General features: G+C 39.8%; 2 protein-coding genes across 2 annotated transcripts; both read right to left on the bottom strand.

The window, feature by feature from the left end:
- Positions 1-63: 63 nt before the first annotated feature.
- Positions 64-2,197, bottom strand: LOC146316590 (uncharacterized). The gene is made up of 3 exons (XM_084734096.1): positions 2,187-2,197; positions 933-1,668; positions 64-150 (listed from the first exon to the last, which is right to left on the bottom strand). The coding sequence occupies exons 1-3, from the start codon at positions 2,195-2,197 to the stop codon at positions 64-66; spliced, it is 834 nt and encodes a 277-aa protein (XP_084590222.1).
- A 998-nt stretch (positions 2,198-3,195) lies between these two features.
- On the bottom strand, positions 3,196-17,707 carry LOC146316589 (mucin-2-like). The gene is made up of 29 exons (XM_084734093.1): positions 17,127-17,707; positions 16,774-17,026; positions 16,545-16,659; positions 16,314-16,404; positions 16,087-16,220; positions 15,764-15,980; positions 15,345-15,470; positions 15,144-15,258; positions 14,899-15,049; positions 14,684-14,797; positions 14,519-14,588; positions 14,262-14,399; positions 12,760-12,921; positions 12,511-12,605; positions 12,300-12,426; positions 11,923-12,178; positions 11,735-11,787; positions 11,548-11,648; positions 10,837-10,988; positions 10,568-10,706; positions 9,690-9,800; positions 9,399-9,578; positions 8,773-9,012; positions 8,515-8,671; positions 7,857-7,985; positions 7,574-7,642; positions 6,181-6,856; positions 3,540-4,140; positions 3,196-3,273 (listed from the first exon to the last, which is right to left on the bottom strand). Exons 1-29 carry the CDS (start codon positions 17,200-17,202, stop codon positions 3,196-3,198), a joined length of 4,926 nt encoding a protein of 1,641 aa, XP_084590219.1. The 5' UTR covers positions 17,203-17,707.
- Positions 17,708-19,261: the final 1,554 nt, after the last annotated feature.

Raw genomic sequence — 19,261 nt, 5'->3', positions numbered from 1 at the left:
GTAGTAGATTTAGTTGGTGGGGTCGTAGATCTTGTGGTGGTAGATGGTGATTCAGTTGTAGTACTAGATGAAGTTGGTGGGGTCGTAGACCTTGTGGTGTTTGTTGGCAATACAGTTGTAGTAGTATATGCAGTTGATGGGGTTGTAGATCTTGTGGTGATCATTGATGATTCAGTTGTAGTAGGAGATTCAGTTGGTAGGGTTGTAGATCTTCTGGTGGTGGTTGGTGATTCACTTGTTGTAGTAGATTCAGTTGATTGGGTTGTAAATCTTGTGGTGGTCGTTGGTGATTCAGTTGTAGTGGTAGATGCAGTTGAGGGGGTCGTAGATCTTGTGGTGGTAGATGGCGATTCAGTTGTAGTAGTAGATTCAGTTGGCGGGGTCGTAGACCTTGTGGTGATCGTTGCTGATTCAGTTGTAGCAGTAGATTCAGTTGGTAGGGTTGTAGGTCTTCTGGTGGTGGTTGGTGATTCAGTTGTAGTGGTAGATGCAGTTGAGGGGGTTGTAGATCTTGTGATGGTAGATGATGATTCAGTTGTAGTAGTAGATGAAGTGGGTGGGGTCGTAGACCTTGTGGTGGTTGTTGGCGATACAGTTGTAGTAGTAGATTCAGTTGATGGGGTCGTAGACCTTGTGGTGGTTATTGGTGATTGACTTGAAGTACTGTTTACTTGTGGTTTGGTTATACCTCTTGTGGTGGTCTTTGAGAATGGACTTGCAGTAATTTCTTTTCCATTTGTAGTAGCAGATTCAGTTGGTAGGGTTGTAGATCTTGTGGTGGTAGTTGGCGATTCAGTTGTAGTAGTAGGTGCAGTTGATGGGGTCGTAGACCTTGTGGTGATCGCTGGTGATTCAGTTGTAGTAGTAGATTCAGTTGGTAAGGTTGTAGATCTTGTGGTGGTTGTAGGTGATTCAGTTGTAGTAGTATATGCAGTTGAGGGGGTCGTAGACCTTGTGGTTGTTGGTGATTTAGTTGTAGTAGTAGATTCAGTTGACCGGGTCGTAGATCTTGTGGTGGTCGTTGGTGATTCAGTTGTAGTGGTAGATGAAGTTGGTGGGGTCGTAGATCTTGTGGTTATCGTTGGTGATTCAGTTGTAGCAGTAGATGCAGTTGGTAGGGTTGTAGATCTCGTGGTGGTAGTTGGTGATTCAGTTGTAGTAGTAAATTCAGTTGGTAGGGTCATAGATCTTGTGGTGGTCGTTGGCAACTCAGTTGTAGTGGTAGATGAAGTTGGTGGGGTCGTAGATCTTGTGGTCGTCTTTGGTGATTCAGTTGTAGTAGTAGATTCAGTTGGAAGGGTTGTAGATGTTGTGGTGGTCGTTGGCGATTCAGCTGTAGTGGTAGATGCCGTTGAGGGGGTCGTAGATCTTGCGGTGGGAGATGGCGATTCCGTTGTAGTAGTAGATTCAGTTGGCAAGGTTGTAGATCTTGTGGTGGTCATTGGTGATTCAGTTGTAGTGGTAGATGCAGTTGATGGGGTCGTAGACCTAGTGGTGATTGTTGGTGATTCAGTTGTAGAAGTAGATTCAGTTGACCGAGTCGTAGATCTTGTGGTGGTCATTGGCAACTCAGTTGTAGTGGTATATGAAGTTGGTGGGGTCGTAGATCTTGTGGTGGTAGTTGGCGATTCAGTTGTAGTTGTGGATTCAGTTGGTGGGGTCGTAGATCTTGTGGTGGTAGTTGGTGATTCAGTTGCAGTAGTAGATTCAGTTTGTAGGGTTGTAGATCTTGTGGTGATTGTTAGTGATTCAGGTGGGGTGGCAGATGCATTTGAGGGCGTCGTAGATCTTGTGGTGATTGTTGGTGATTCAGTTGTAGTAGTAGATTCAGTTGGTGGGGTTGTAGATCTTGTGGTGGTAGTTGGTAATTCAGTTGTAGTAGTAGGTGCAGTTGATGGGGTCGTAGACCTTGTGGTGATCGTTGGTGATTCAGTTGTCGTAGTAGATTCAGTTGGTAGGGTTGTAGATCTTGTGGTGGTAGTTGGTGATCGACTTGTAGTAGTAGATTCAGTTGGTGGGGTTGTAGATCTTGTGGTGGTTGTAGTAGATTCAGTTGTAGTAGTAGATTCAGTTGGTGGGGTCGTAAATCTTGTGGTGGTTGTTGGTGATTCAGTTGTAGTGGTAGATGCAGTTGAGGGGGTCGTAGATCTTGTGGTGGTAGTTGTTACAGATGTACGACAACATACTCTGATTTCATAGTTAAAGCATTTAAATGGGCGGCTTGTCTGGTCCTGCTGTCTACATATTAAACCTATGTCCTCATCACAAGTGACAACTTGTTTACTCTCACTTACATATTTAGTGAAATCCATGTCAGGATTGTCTGCAGATCTACAATCGATTTTATAAGGGTTTTCACATATATGTCTACCCCTATTTGTTATGTTTTCATATGTTTCCCAGTCACTGTTGTCCTCTACTGGGTTATCATACCACTCTGACCATTCACATACTGGTGTAGTGGCAGCAGTTGTAGTTGTTGTAGTAGTAGATTCAGTTGGTGGGGTTGTAGATCTTATGGTGGTTGTAGGTGATTCAGTTGTAGTAGTAGATTCAGTTGGTGGGGTCGTAGATCTTGTGGTGGTAGTTGGCGATTCAGTTGTAGTAGTAGGTGCAGTTGATGGGGTCATAGACCTTGTGGTGATCGTTGGTGATTCAGTTGTAGTAGTAGATTCAGTTGGTAGGGTTGTAGATCTTGTGGTGGTAGTTGGCGATTCAGTTGTAGTAGTAGGTGCAGTTGATGGGGTCGTAGACCTTGTGGTGATCGTTGGTGATTCAGTTGTAGTAGTAGATTCAGTTGGTAGGGTTGTAGATCTTGTGGTGGTAGTTGGTGATCGACTTGTAGTAGTAGATTCAGTTGGTGGGGTTGTAGATCTTGTGGTGGTTGTAGGTGATTCAGTTGTAGTAGTAGATTCAGTTGGTGGGGTCGTAAATCTTGTGGTGGTAGTTGGCAATTCAGTTGTAGTAGTAGGTGCAGTTGATGGGGTCGTAGACCTTGTGGTGATCGTTGGTGATTCAGTTGTAGTAGTAGATTCAGTTGGTAGGGTTGTAGATCTTGTGGTGGTAGTTGGTGATCGACTTGTAGTAGTAGATTCAGTTGGTGGGGTTGTAGATCTTGTGGTGGTTGTAGGTGATTCAGTTGTAGTAGTAGATTCAGTTGGTGGGGTCGTTAATCTTGTGGTGGTTGTTGGTGATTCAGTTGTAGTGGTAGATGCAGTTGAGGGGGTCGTAGATCTTGTGGTGGTAGTTGTTACAGATGTACGACAACATACTCTGATTTCATAGTTAAAGCATTTAAATGGACGGCTTGTCTGGTCCTGCTGTCTACATATTAAACCTATGTCCTCATCACAAGTGACAACTTGTTTACTCTCACTTACATATTTAGTGAAATCCATGTCAGGATTGTCTGCAGATCTACAATCGATTTCATAAGGGTTTTCACATATGTGTCTACCCCTATTTGTTATGTTTTCATATGTTTCCCAGTCACTGTTGTCCTCTACTGGGTTATCATACCACTCTGACCATTTACATACTGGTGTAGTGGCAGCAGTTGTGGTTGTTGTAGTAGGAGATTCAGTTGGTGGGGTTGTAGATCTTGTGGTGGTTGTAGGTGATTCAGTTGTAGTAGTAGATTCAGTTGGTGGAGTCGTAGATCTTGTGGTGGTAGTTGGCGATTCAGTTGTAGTAGTAGGTGCAGTTGATGGGGTCGTAGACCTTGTGGTGATCGTTGGTGATTCAGTTGTAGTAGTAGATTCAGTTGGTAGGGTTGTAGATCTTGTGGTGGTAGTTGGCGATTCAGTTGTAGTAGTAGGTGCAGTTGATGGGGTCGTAGACCTTGTGGTGATCGTTGGTGATTCAGTTGTAGTAGTAGATTCAGTTGGTAGGGTTGTAGATCTTGTGGTGGTTGTAGGTGATTCAGTTGTAGTAGTAGATTCAGTTGGTGGGGTCGTAGATCTTGTGGTGGTAGTTGGCAATTCAGTTGTAGTAGTAGGTGCAGTTGATGGGGTCGTAGACCTTGTGGTGATCGTTGGTGATTCAGTTGTAGTAGTAGATTCAGTTGGTAGGGTTGTAGATCTTGTGGTGGTAGTTGGCGATTCAGTTGTAGTAGTAGGTGCAGTTGATGGGGTCGTAGACCTTGTGGTGATCGTTGGTGATTCAGTTGTAGTAGTAGATTCAGTTGGTAGGGTTGTAGATCTTGTGGTGGTTGTAGGTGATTCAGTTGTAGTAGTAGATTCAGTTGGTGGGGTCGTAGATCTTGTGGTGGTAGTTGGCAATTCAGTTGTAGTAGTAGGTGCAGTTGATGGGGTCGTAGACCTTGTGGTGATCGTTGCTGATTCAGTTGTAGTAGTAGATTCAGTTGGTAGGGTTGTAGATCTTGTGGTGGTAGTTGGCGATTCAGTTGTAGTAGTAGGTGCAGTTGATGGGGTCGTAGACCTTGTGGTGATCGTTGGTGATTCAGTTGTAGTAGTAGATTCAGTTGGTAGGGTTGTAGATCTTGTGGTGGTTGTAGGTGATTCAGTTGTAGTAGTAGATTCAGTTGGTGGGGTCGTAGATCTTGTGGTGGTAGTTGGCGATTCAGTTGTAGTAGTAGGTGCAGTTGATGGGGTCATAGACCTTGTGGTGATCGTTGGTGATTCAGTTGTAGTAGTAGATTCAGTTGGTAGGGTTGTAGATCTTGTGGTGGTAGTTGGCGATTCAGTTGTAGTAGTAGGTGCAGTTGATGGGGTCGTAGACCTTGTGGTGATCGTTGGTGATTCAGTTGTAGTAGTAGATTCAGTTGGTAGGGTTGTAGATCTTGTGGTGGTTGTAGGTGATTCAGTTGTAGTAGTAGATTCAGTTGGTGGGGTCGTAGATCTTGTGGTGGTAGTTGGCGATTCAGTTGTAGTAGTAGGTGCAGTTGATGGGGTCGTAGACCTTGTGGTGATCGTTGGTGATTCAGTTGTAGTAGTAGATTCAGTTGGTAGGGTTGTAGATCTTGTGGTGGTAGTTGGTGATCGACTTGTAGTAGTAGATTCAGTTGGTGGGGTTGTAGATCTTGTGGTGGTTGTAGGTGATTCAGTTGTAGTAGTAGATTCAGTTGGTGGGGTCGTAAATCTTGTGGTGGTTGTTGGTGATTCAGTTGTAGTGGTAGATGCAGTTGAGGGGGTCGTAGATCTTGTGGTGGTAGTTGTTACAGATGTACGACAACATACTCTGATTTCATAGTTAAAGCATTTAAATGGACGGCTTGTCTGGTCCTGCTGTCTACATATTAAACCTATGTCCTCATCACAAGTGACAACTTGTTTACTCTCACTTACATATTTAGTGAAATCCATGTCAGGATTGTCTGCAGATCTACAATCGATTTTATAAGGGTTTTCACATATGTGTCTACCCCTATTTGTTATGTTTTCATATGTTTCCCAGTCACTGTTGTCCTCTACTGGGTTATCATACCACTCTGACCATTCACATTCTGGTGTAGTGGCAGCAGTTGTAGTTGTTGTAGTAGTAGATTCAGTTGGTGGGGTTGTAGATCTTGTGGTGGTTGTAGGTGATTCAGTTGTAGTGGTAGATTCAGTTGGTGGGGTCGTAGATCTTGTGGTGGTAGTTGGCGATTCAGTTGTAGTAGTAGGTGCAGTTGATGGGGTTGTAGACCTTGTGGTGATCGTTGGTGATTCAGTTGTAGTAGTAGATTCAGTTGGTAGGGTTGTAGATCTTGTGGTGGTAGTTGGTGATCGACTTGTAGTAGTAGATTCAGTTGGTGGGGTTGTAGATCTTGTGGTGGTTGTAGGTGATTCAGTTGTAGTAGTAGATTCAGTTGGTGGGGTCGTAAATCTTGTGGTGGTTGTTGGTGATTCAGTTGTAGTGGTAGATGCAGTTGAGGGGGTCGTAGATCTTGTGATGGTAGTTGTTACAGATGTACGACAACATACTCTGATTTCATAGTTAAAGCATTTAAATGGACGGCTTGTCTGGTCCTGCTGTCTACATATTAAACCTCTGTCCTCATCACAAGTGACAACTTGTTTACTCTCACTTACATATTTAGTGAATTCCATGTCAGGATTGTCTGCAGATCTACAATCGATTTTATAAGGGTTTTCACATATATGTCTACCCCTATTTGTTATGTTTTCATATGTTTCCCAGTCACTGTTGTCCTCTACTGGGTTATCATACCACTCTGACCATTCACATACTGGTGTAGTGGCAGCAGTTGTAGTTGTTGTAGTAGTAGATTCAGTTGGTGGGGTTGTAGATCTTGTGGTGGTTGTAGGTGATTCAGTTGTAGTAGTAGATTCAGTTGGTGGGGTCGTAGATCTTGTGGTGGTAGTTGGCGATTCAGTTGTAGTAGTAGGTGCAGTTGATGGGGTCGTAGACCTTGTGGTGATCGTTGGTGATTCAGTTGTAGTAGTAGATTCAGTTGGTGGGGTTGTAGATCTTGTGGTGGTTGTAGGTGATTCAGTTGTAGTAGTAGATTCAGTTGGTGGGGTCGTAAATCTTGTGGTGGTTGTTGGTGATTCAGTCGTAGTGGTAGATGCAGTTGAGGGGGTCGTAGATCTTGTGGTGGTAGTTGTTACAGATGTACGACAACATACTCTGATTTCATAGTTAAAGCATTTAAATGGACGGCTTGTCTGGTCCTGCTGTCTACATATTAAACCTATGTCCTCATCACAAGTGACAACTTGTTTACTCTCACTTACATATTTAGTGAAATCCATGTCAGGATTGTCTGCAGATCTACAATCGATTTTATAAGGGTTTTCACATATATGTCTACCCCTATTTGTTATGTTTTCATATGTTTCCCAGTCACTGTTGTCCTCTACTGGGTTATCATACCACTCTGACCATTCACATACTGGTGTAGTGGCAGCAGTTGTAGTTGTTGTAGTAGTAGATTCAGTTGGTGGGGTTGTAGATCTTGTGGTGGTAGTTGGTGATCGACTTGTACTAGTAGATTCAGTTGGTGGGGTTGTAGATCTTGTGGTGGTTGTAGGCGATTCAGTTGTAGTAGTAGATTCAGTTGGTGGGGTCGTAGATCTTGTGGTGGTAGTTGGCGATTCAGTTGTAGTAGTAGTAGATTCAGTTGGCGGGGTCGTAGATCTTGTGGTGGTAGTTGGTGATTCAGTTGTAGTAGTAGATTCAGTTGGTGGGGTCGTAGATCTTGTGGTGGTTGTAGGCGATTCAGTTGTAGTAGTAGATTCAGTTGGTGGGGTCGTAGATCTTGTGGTGGTAGTTGGCGATTCAGTTGTAGTAGTAGTAGATTCAGTTGGTGGGGTTGTAGATCTTGTGGTGGTTGTAGGTGATTCACTTGTAGTAGTAGATTCAGTTGGTGGGGTTGTAGATCTTGTGGTGGTCGTTGATGATTCAGTTGTAGTAGTAGATTGAGTTGGTGGGGTTGTAAATCTTGTGGTGGTTGTAGGTGATTCAGTTGTAGTAGTAGATTCAGTTGGTGGGGTCGTAGATCTTGTGGTGGTAGTTGGCGATTCAGTTGTCGTAGTAGATTCAGTTGGTGGGGTCGTAGATTTTGTGGTGGTAGTTGGCGATTCAGTTGTTGTAGTAGTAGAATAGAGACAGTCCTTCACACACTCCTGCTTCTTCTCATCAAATATAGGAGTATCTTCCGGGCATACAGGGTAACAGCCTGTAAGAAAAACAGCATACAACATCATTAATATACATTATTTTTTTGACAGTAAAATCATTGTGTTTACATTATCTTTTATTCTTTGACATTGGAGCAGCCAGATGGTCTATAATATCCATTCTTTACTGTTTCACAAATTGGAATTGTTCAACATTAGGAATTTAACACATTGATTAGATGTACCATGACACATTGTGAGTTCCCCTCTTACCTTCCAGGTTGGGTATAGGGTTGCTACAAACTCCTTGTGGATTTAAACAGGTCTTGTAGCATGGTGTGTGACAAGGGCTGTAGTGCCACGTGCAGTTGCCTGGGCTGTTATAGTAATCACAAAAGACAGCTAGAAGGAAAAGATATATGTTATGATTTTGATAAAGGGAATTGATTCAAATAAGTGGATTAATCTCTTATAAAGCTTGACTCAGTGAAAGAGAACTCAAACTTAAATTCCACCTAATACATGTTCAAATTGTATTTCTTTGAGAGCTTCCAGATTCCATTTAGTTTTAAATAAATTCAGGAAGCTATCTTTGACTCAGAATGACAGAAAACTACCATGGATAATGATAAAGGGCAAAGCTTATTTTTGAATAACGAACTTCAAGACAATTAAAAATGAATTGAATAATACATTGTATCTTAAGTTATACTACATCAAATATTCATTAATCTAAAGGCGTTATTTACACATATCATAGCAGTCTTTTATATTATATCCTATTTATAAAGAAAAGAAGCCATGCTCATACACACATCTTAAAAGATCATTAAATTCAGGGATCATAAGTATTTGTGGACCTGTAAACAGGACTTTGGACTGAAGAGACTCATAAACTTTAGCTTAATATGAGAATAAAATGTTTACTTACGACAGATTTCTGGAGTTCTCCATGCAACACAGACACCCTCCTCATTGCAAGCTTGAGCATAAGCTGAAACTGCTGTGCAGAAACACTCACAGTCTCCTCCAGTGTCACAGGCACATGAGTCTTTCACACAGTTTTCATAAAATGGATGGTAATCTACCTGTTATCATAAAATATATGATCGGTTTCTTTAAAATGTATTGCATTCTTTCAACCATGGGGAAGTAAATCATGATAAAATAGAGACAAATCTGTCATTACCTTTCTGTGACACTCTTTGAAAGTATCTCCGGTTATAATGCTGCACATCATTTTTGCCCAGGGATGTCGATTGGGTTTTGCATCACAAGGGTCAGGATTCCCTTCCACATCTGAGCAGCTGCTTGACACTTTCCAGCTGTTTGCAAATTCTAACAGATTGCTCACTACCATCTGACTCTGAGTGGTGAAGTCGTTCTGTGCATCACCATCAAAATTTCCACAAAGGCCACATACTGCCCCCTGTGCAGCCAGACAGAAGGGGTAAGTGACTTCATTTACATGAGGACAATATGCAAAATTAGTACTCTGACATTACAAGGAACAAGTACGTTCCAGGAATTAATATACTTGTATCATGTCGACAAACAGGATATCCTCTTTACTGCATTTATTTGGAATATTGTAATAAGTGCCTCATGGATTTTTTCAGTAATCTTAATATATCAATACTATTGTTGTCCTATAAAGCTTTTTAAGTGGTTTAAGAAAACAGTTGGCAAAGATAGCTAAAGTGCAGATTTAAAAAGATGGCACACCATGTTAAAGTTTCTCTAAATAAAGTTCTAAATACTTAAGAGATGTAAGAGATTTCAGTGATCATCACTAAAACAATTCCTGTGACTCACGTTGTGCTGTGGCTCCAGGAGGATGCGAACAGCTGTTTTGCGATCCCACATGACTGCCAGACCAATCTCAGATTCAATCACCAGATACAAGCCAACCCTCCTTATTCTGTATGAAATATGAGTGCCATGTCCCAGGTCCTCCTCTTCATATTTTCCCTTTGACAGCTTGACTTGCTTTCGCTGTAATATTAAGGAGATTTCCGTTGCATTCCTTGTAATGTAAAAAATGCTGTCTGATTCATGCATGTTTTAGGCACAGAATACATATCAGATTCTGGTATTGGGTCTTACCCCCAGTTGGATTCTGACAGATTTGGAGCATCTGGTGCCTGTAGTTCCACATTCCACATTTTCTGTGATAACTCCAAAGTTGTTCTGTGCTGTTTTATTGCCACATTTGTTCTTAAAAGAGAGAGAACCATTTAAAATTAAGTATCTTTACTTCACAGGAGACAGAAACTGATCAAATTTAACTTCAACTTGCCCTTCACTAGTCCACACTACTTTAAGAGCGATAAAAAAGCTAGAACATAAAACAAAGCTGTAATTCATCCCCAACAAGATCATCTAGTTATCTATATTTTTCATTTATAATTCTTATTATGACAAGCATTCATCTTAAAGTCAATGGATATGAACATACAATAGTTGATGCAAACATTAAATAATGACTGTCTCTGAAGCCTGGTGTTCAAGTTAAGCAATAATGTAGAATTATAACATCATATCAATGGATTTCTGACATGAAGCCTGTGTGGACATAATATATTAAAAATAACAGTTGGCTGTGTCCAAAATCAATCCCTATTTACTGTATCGTGCACTGTAACACATTTAATCTCATTTACACTCATTTTATTTGGCTGTTGAGTGAATATTGAATGTAAATATTTATCTATTATACAGTACAAAAAGTAGCGTTGATGGCATGTATACTACTTTCTGCTGACAATCGTACACAGCAATGCTCCACATTTTATTGATCAAGATTTACAACTACAACTCAATAGCTGTTAGTGATGATGCAAAAGTAAGTTCATTCTCATTTTACTGCTCACTAATAAGTAAACAATTGAGTGTCCACTATACAGGGATAAGTCAATCAGTGAACACAGGAGTGATTTCAGACACAGCCTGTTATTTGAATGACTTTGACATGCTTTGTTTACCTTGACAGCAACATATTCACAGTCTCCTTGAAACCCATATGTTTTCTTATCAAATGTATTGTAGTGGCCACTCCCATAAATAATGCATGTTCCAGGACATTTTTTTTCTGTGCACTCCCAAATTCCACTTTTGCAGGTACTAGATGTATCAGAAATGGTTGAAAATACAAAGAAAAGCAGTATATTTAATGCTGCAATTAAGTACAACATACAGGATGATATGATAGTATTTGTTCATGGGATATGTATGATTAAAAACAAGGTCATACCATTTGTTGCACTGGTGATGGATTGTTTGTCCAGGGGCATGATGACGCCCACCATGCAGACATGGACATTGATGTTCTTTCACACAGGAACCTTTGCCATCATCAAGGAGGCCACGTGGACACTGACAGCCTGATTTACACTCTGTGGAGTCCTGGGAAGATAAAAACATCACTGTGATAGAAAAAGGGAATACTGATACTGTGTAAATGTCCCTAGAAATTACTGTAAAAGCTACTCTAACTATACACAGTGTGTAACATTTCCAATGTAACATAAGCCCTGTTTACACAGAGATCCCACAATAGCGCTGCAAGTTTGCCTTACATAATGGGGAGGATTTCTCTCCTCCTGCCTGTCTCTGCTTAAACACAGCTGAAAAATATATTGAATAAATATGTAATTTAAAGACAAGCACATGTAAGTGAACTCAACAGTGTCCTGTCCTGCTGTTCCAGCTTATCCTCAGACGTCAATCTGGCTGTATTACAGCTCTGTTACTACCTTCCTTGGCAGGTCGGAGGCAGAACAAAAAATGCACCCCCCCCCCCCCCATTCTAACTCTGTAACTTTTATACAGACAACGAGACAGAATAAAGGTGCCACATTCCCACCTCTGACAGGCTGTGTAAAAGGGACTGTAGAGTCCACCATTAAATTCAGGAAATACATTAGATTAAGTTGTATGAGGCACAGCAGCAAAAACAGCTTACACAAGTATTGTCCAGATTTAAACAAGTCTGAGCACACTGCAGTCCAAGCTCTCCTGTCCTCGCAGTGGAGCAGTTGAAGAATACTTTTGGAGGGCGGCATGCTACAATAGATGTAAAAATCAATTATTATACAATGCATCAAGCAAATGTTTGTGCTGTGCTAGAGAAATAAACAAAAAAAACTCACTTGATGATTGAGATCTCCAAGAATGGCAATGAAGTGTTCCATTGGAACAGACACTGGAAAAATATATTGCATCACAAAGTTACATTTCTGTAAATCTCCTACACTGCAAGTATTATAATCATATTATAATCCTTATAAGATAAGTGATGTGAAGTCCAGTGTTGCCAAATTGGAAACAACTGACTCACCAGTGTTCGTCATTGATGTTGATAGACTTTCCTGGTTCAATGTAGTGTTCATTATGGTAGCAGGAACATTTTGCCATGGGGACACAGATGCCATTTTCATTTAAGTAGAGACCCTCAGCACAAGAGCAGCCATCCACAGGCAAGAAGTCAGAAGTGCAGCTCTGCTGCTTTGAGCCCAGTGATCTGCAAGTTAACTGGCATCTCTGAATCTTGTATGAGAAGGTCTGAGATTCTGGGCAGCTCCTTGTGTATTTATCTGTTTAGTGCACAATGTAATGCTGGTTACTTAGCATAGTTTTACGACCAACTTATGAAAGGGACAGTGATCATAAACTCATCATTTAGCGTTGCCTCAGCATAATAAAAGAAATTCTTACCACACACGTTCTGTCTCCAGTCTGTCAAGAACACGTCCTTTGATGAACAAGCTCGTGCATAGGAGGAGAAGACGGCACAGAGGCAGGCCTCACTCTTCTCACAGTTACAGCTTGCATAAATGCATCGCTGCAAAAGACAGACACTTTAAGAAAATTACAGTCCCATTCAACCTGAATTACATGAAAGACACAGAGAAAGGTTTTGCTGTACCTTGTGGTACAGCTCTGGATCCACCGCTGAATGACACTGTGCAAAGGTGCTGTTTTTCTTTAATAGCAAGGCGCACCAGTGTTTGGCGTACCACTCTGAGAATGGAGAAACAATTAATCTAAAATTCTGTTCAACCGTCTACTTTAACATGACATACTTGCAGACAACAAACAATCTGAGAATAAAAAAAAATACACAAATAAAAAACAGTAAAGATAAACAGTAGAATAATCAACCACTGCATGTTACCATTTTCCACACTGAGGGCACAGGGGTCATCAGGTCTTTCCTCTCTGTTTTGACACATGTTTGTTTTCCAAGAGTTACAAAAAGTTGCTGCTGTTCCCTCCACAATGCCCTGAGGAGTCTTCATGTCATCAGACAGCGCCATGTTGTAGTTCCCACATAAACCTGAGGAAACCAAATATTTTATGATTGAATTTGAATTTCATCAGCACTTAAATGTAGATAACCTACTGTTGTGACAAAAAGTCTCAGAAAAATAGGCCAGTGAGGTCCGGGCTTAGAGCCACAACACCTTAACAACCTTCATTAAAAAAAACACTGTTATCACTTGTATTTTCAAAGTTCAAGCCATCATTATTCAGGAAAAATCAGGAGAGTCTGGAAGAATCACTGGAGGAGCAACAAGTTCTGCCATACGAAGTTTATTGATCTCTCTTGGTGTAGAAAAATCAAGAAGCGTGAGTCAAACTCGGGCTTAGACTGAAGAAAGAGGTTCATCACACCCTATTATATACCATTTTGGAGGATCTAGGAGCCTCCTCCCACTTTTAACATTTTGGCTTACGTTCAAACATATTCGTGGATCAAATATTGTCTTATCGGGCCTTAATGTCATTCATATTCTAGAAAATTGCTGCTTCCCTTAGATTCATATGATTTATTCTTATATTTTTTTAAAAATTAATTAAAAGACAAAAAGATTTATTATTTCAATAGATAAGATAGCTGACCTGATAGCTAGCCTAGATGGCGGCCTGATATCTGAATGCTAGTCTGATTGCTGAATGCTAGCCTGAATGCTGGGAAAGTACCAGTAAGTACCTAGGTGATAAATATTGCTGTCAAGCCCTTCATTACAACCACTCTGGAAAGCACCAAACAAAACACTGCAGCAGTACTGAATGACATATGCTGGATGAACATCATGATAAAAAAATATAACACTACACTACAACTGAAAGATTCCTAATATTTATTCATGTAGATGGGGAAGAAGAAGGTAGGAGATATAAGGAATGTATATTTAAAGCAAAATCCACCCACTATATGACTTAATCATGCATTTATCTACTACTTTATCTATCTTAATTTACTTTACTGTTTTTTGGTTTGTCATATTTTTTTGGTTTTTGCAAGGATTCAGGGGTGGAATGAAGAAGAGGGGGGCAACAGCCTTGGATATCAAAATAGTATTTCAGGGAATATATAAAAATAATGTATAACAACTACTAGATGAGATTATAGCCAAATATATTAAACAAATTTATGTCCATTTGTTCTGCACTACTTGCCCAACATATATTGTGGGGGTGTCATTAATAAATACAGTATTGACAGTTTTTTTTATGGCAAACATTGTTTCATATTACACTAATAAATCAACATAACTGTTGTCATCCCCATCAGACTGCAGTATGCATGTCTACAGTGAGTAATACTTTATTGTAAATGTATGCTGGTATACTTGTTATAATGCCAGTGCTTCAGACAAATGAAAAACTTACCTCGAGTCTTTGCTTTGTAACTCTGGTCCAGCCTGACGTAGACTTGCATGATAGGCACATGCTGGATCTGAATTTGTAACCCAAAACTGGTCTGAAGCAAGATGTGAAAGGATGAAGCGTGGAATATGTTGATGTCACCTTTGAATGAGGAGAAATACAAAAAGTCAGATAATTTACTGATGTTATAGCATGAATGAAATATGACAATATCTCAGTTTCATTCAGAGTTTCTTATTGTTTCTTGTGGTGTGACTCACCTGAGTGGTACGGCAAACTGATGGTCTGCATATTCTGCTTTACTTTGCCATCAGAAGTGAACATTAATACCTGAATATAAACAGAAGTGATCATTCGAGTGTTGAAGATATCAGTGTGAATTTATTGATGTTTACAGTCTTCTTAACTGACCAGTTTTAACTCACATGGTTTCTGTCATTATTCAGCATGATTTTAACAGTCTTCAGACAAGTGTCAAACTCTTGCTTTTTACATGGTACCAACTCTGCCTGGATGGTAAAACTTGGACTTGCAGCAATCTGAAATATATAGTGTGAGTGCAATTAAATAAATAATCAGTCTTTTTTCTTCAGCATATATGGTTTTAAAAATTAAATAGTAAAAGCACTGACTCATTCACCTTGCGTTCCACCTTAGCTAGAGTGTAGTAACAGTCTCCATGGAAGGTGTAGGTTTTTCCATCAAAGGTAGTTACATGTGAACCCTCCTCAACTGCACATGTAGCTGGTGTTGGAAGACTCTTACAATCCCATCTCCCCTCAAAACATGTACTGAAACAATACAAATAATTTAAGTTAACAAAAAAAAACAAAAAAAAAACAAACAAAACAACTCCCCCCAACAAAAAAGGTGCATGTGACATACCATTCCTCTCTGCCCTGTCGGTAAACCTCACCAGAGTTGTAGATGTTGTTGTGCTTGCACTGACATTCAGATTGAGCAATGCATCCTCTCTCAGAAATATCATCAAACACAGTTCCTGAAGGAGACACAAGCAACATGAACATTCACAGACTTGATAGATGACATCTGAAAGTGAAATGTTAGATTTAAAACAGCACCAACCAGGAGGACAGAAGCAACCATCCATTTTGTGGTCCTCACACAGTGAACTTGTATCTGGGAGTCTGCATGTGTCCATGCAAGGGGAGCCGCTCTCTTCATAAACCATGTTGAAGGGGCACGTCTTAGCTGTGAAGATATGGCACAGTTTTAAAGAAACAGATGGACATGGGGATTACTGTGAGTCGTGTCATATTATCACAGGCTCTCATTTATTTCCCACCAAGGCATACTTTTGTTTTGGTTATTTGGACCAGTTCCCCTGAAACACTTAAACCAATAACGAATATATCAAGTTAAAATGTGTGTGGATCCTCTGTAGCCTTGCCACAGAACTCCACTGTTCTTTAGTGCTCTCTCCACCCCTTATCATATAAAATATATAGATATAATAAAAGACAAAACAGAAAAGAGGACATTACCACAGAAATCAGGTCTCCTCCAGTTGGGAGGCTGCCCTCCTGCATGGGAACACTGGCGAGAGAACTCAGACAGCGTGCTGCAGACACAGAAGTCTTTTGTACTGTTGGTGCAGCCACACATGTCCTGCACGCAGGCCTGGATGTAAGGTTTAGGGTCGATCTGTTTGGTGCAGGAGCTCCAAGACTTTGAACGCAACATCTGGTTACATTTGGGTCGCTGAAAGGGAGAAGAGACAAATGATAGAGACCAAAGTTACAGAATGCTACACTTACAACTTATCATGACATCTCTACTGCTGCAACTATATGGATAATGAACTCACAAACTTCTTGCATGAATCTGACTCAGTCACAGCCTCCGGTGATTCATCTTCCTCTTCATACGGGTCCTCACAGTCATCATTTGGACGATGGACTTTATATTTGTTGCCAAACTCAATGGGGCTGATTTTACGACCTGCATGTGATTGCAATTATAGTGTCAAATGTCAAAGATAAATTGGTTGGTTGTTGAACAGTATTAATACATAAAGTAAAGAATGATATATACCACTCTGAATGAACTCATTGTGGACAGAAACACCATTGAAGTCTCCACAAAGTCCACAAGTACGATTAGCATATTTTTCATCAAGTTCCACCTACAACAGACAATACGAAGGGTTAAAATATGTTTTTAATTGTGCAGTGAGTACCACATATCCATGAAGCAGTAGTATTCTGATGTGTGCAAGATTATAGAGAAATCTCTTTATAAGAAATATCTACATAAAATATTTACCATGACGGCATCATCACCATTCCACCTGACGACAATGCCAATTTTGGACTGGAGCTTAATGTATGCACCATTTTCTTCTACTTGTACTCCTGCCTTGTTGTATGGCATTTTGACGCTGGCAAAAAGAAAATGCTATATTAATTATAATGCACAAATATCAGAGCAGAGTGACAAACTTTTCTATTTTGGGGACAAAATAAACTTCTACTCAGTGTAGGTTTTTACTCACTGACGGCCATCCACAGTGACCAAGCCCTTGGTGAGTTTGAATACTGTATTGATGGTGACTGCCACATAACTGATTGTCAGGTTTCCGTCATGCTTTTTCCTTTTAAAATGTACTGCGAAATCCTGGTAAGACTTGTGGCAGTCGGAGACCAGGTTGTATTCGCACATACCAGGGAACTGGTACACATCACCATCAAACGTCTTGAAGTGCTCTCTGCCCCATGTGCTGCAGATCCTGTTGACATGGTTGCGAACTGGGGAGGCAAATGAGAAAAGGAAAAGCATTATTAAAATTTCCTCACATGAGCATAAATATAATATGATCTAATATAAATCTAAAATGTTTAGTCTTACCCTGTCTGGCTTGGATATCAGCGACACTGGCAACAGACAAAGCAAGAAAACACAACCACACAAATCTCCACTTCATTGTTGCGGCCACCAAAGCAGGTAATAATCAGACAACGCTCGACAGCCCTTTATATTAACATTGCTCTTTTTTTTTTTTTTTTTTTTGCTCCCACCCTTTTTGAGAAGTAATGCATGCTTTTGCCAAGACATGATACACTTGGTCTGAAAGGTCATTTGATGCTTTTCAGAAATGTAAGTGATGTTGTATTCTCTATGTCTACCGTATCTCTTGATTAAACAAGCAACTCTGGGAGACATTTCTAGAGAAATTTGTGGGATTTATGCTGTTTTGTTGACATTGTGTTGTTCCAGGCTTTTTCTGTGACAAGTAATAATTTTTGGAGGAAATTTCTAATAAAAAACTAAAAACTATAACTAACAGAATTCCCAAACATTTTTGCAACTTTTCTTATAATAAAATACTGACTATTAAATATTCATTACTCTTTAAATTTTCTCCAAATTCCTCCAGGTGACAGCCAGACCTTATTATATGTTTATATTAAGATTATGAACGGGGGAACACAGTCTCGTGAGATCATCTTGCTGGATTTCATGGGAGACAATTTCATGTGATCTCATGTGGAAGCAGATGCAAACAAACCGTAGACTGATGCGGTGCAACAGTTTACTGCAGTTAAGCTTTGCCATGAGAAAAACAGATGCAGAAGTTAAACGAGTCTGGTAGTGTAATATGTTACATTTGCTTCTTACTTCTTTAAAAAGTAATAACATTACCCTAATTATTACTCGGTATCAAAAGTACATTACTCTTTATATTACTATATTACTTTTGTACTTTGTTGGTGGCCATGTTGTGCTGATCCAGTGAGCTGTTAACACCCAGAAATCTTCCAAGGTGCTGTCCTCAATTGTCTTGGTTTGTCCACCACACAAAGATATTCAGTTTAATGTCTTAGAGGACTCAAGAAACCACAAAATATTCAACTTTGAGAAGCTAAAATTAAAGAACTTGGACATTTTTTGTTAAAAATTACTCAAAACAATTCTTCGATTATCAAAATACTTGGCAATTCATTTAATAGTTGATTAATTATTGACCATGCTATTGGGCATCTTATAATGTTACAAGTACTTGTTTGAAGTACAATCAATTATACAAAAAGACTTTGACAACTTAATAGACAAGCAGTATATGCTGCCTGCAGTCTCTTTTTTAAGAGTATAGTCAGAAATTTTCAAAACCTACAAATTGTTATGTATTTTGGACAATTTTGGTTGATAAATTTTGTTGTGTCTTATTTCTTTAGAAGGTATTTTGTTCTGTTTTGTATTAAGCGTGACCCATTTGGCAAAGGCAAATATCTCATGCAACCAATAATAATGGCCATAATATCGAAGAAACGGATGAGAAATTATATTATGTTGTGTTTCAGGTTACTGTTGGTTTGAATGTGTTGTGTGTTTCATTTGGGGTTATGAATAGCCCAGGATGTGCATGTAAGACTACATCCTTGATTGCTGTCATCGTCTGCCTACAGTGTCAACTTAAAATGCCACCAGTGTCTCACTGAGAAAATTACATGACAATGGCTCTATTGTCTGTGCTGTGTGTATAATGACAGCAGGCGATTCAACTATTTACTTGTAAGACCAAGCAGTTCACAGTGACACCCACACATCAATGATGCAGGTGTTTTCATCAAGGTGCTGGTCTAATCATCAGGAGCCAATTCACCGTGTAGTCACGAACTCTAAACTTAAAAATCACTTTATTATTCCAGTACAACTGAACAGTTAATTGTGTTCCAAGATCATACCCAATTAAACATTTACTCATTAGGGCCAGTGTTTTCTAGTTTTTCTGCATTTGTTTGTGTGTGATGTGGGTGAACTTACGAGTAGCAAACTTAATGGCTTGTAGCTGGTTGATAAAAACAGAAATAAATAATTTAAACGAACCTAATTTGTCGTGTAAAGCTTCTTTTGAGTGTTTAGAAAAGCCCCCTATAAATAAAATGAATTACTACTAAATAGATGTAATCTTACTTTAGCAAGCATGTCATATGTCGGCTTACAGCTGGAAAAGTGTCTGAAGTTTAAGTTTAGTTCAGTAG

Source organism: Lutjanus erythropterus, chromosome 13 (assembly GCF_056507025.1).
Source record: "Lutjanus erythropterus isolate fLutEry1 chromosome 13, fLutEry1.hap2, whole genome shotgun sequence".
NCBI lineage: Eukaryota > Metazoa > Chordata > Actinopteri > Lutjaniformes > Lutjanidae > Lutjanus > Lutjanus erythropterus.
This window is presented reverse-complemented; position numbering and strand designations above follow the sequence as displayed.

Excerpts from the sequence above, each read along its gene's own strand:
- LOC146316590 (XM_084734096.1), bottom strand. Across the intron at positions 151-932 it reads GGTCTACGACCCCCTCAACT|ATCTACAACCCCATCAACTG; the intron begins GCATATACTACT and ends GATCACCACAAG.
- LOC146316589 (XM_084734093.1), bottom strand. The coding sequence starts at position 17,202 with ATGAAGTGGAGATTTGTGTGGTTGTGTTTTCTTGCTTTGTCTGTTGCC. Across the intron at positions 16,660-16,773 it reads GTCACTGTGGATGGCCGTCA|CGTCAAAATGCCATACAACA; the intron begins GTGAGTAAAAAC and ends TCTTTTTGCCAG. Across the intron at positions 7,986-8,514 it reads GAGAACTCCAGAAATCTGTC|CTGTCTTTTGTGATTACTAT; the intron begins GTAAGTAAACAT and ends TTTTCCTTCTAG.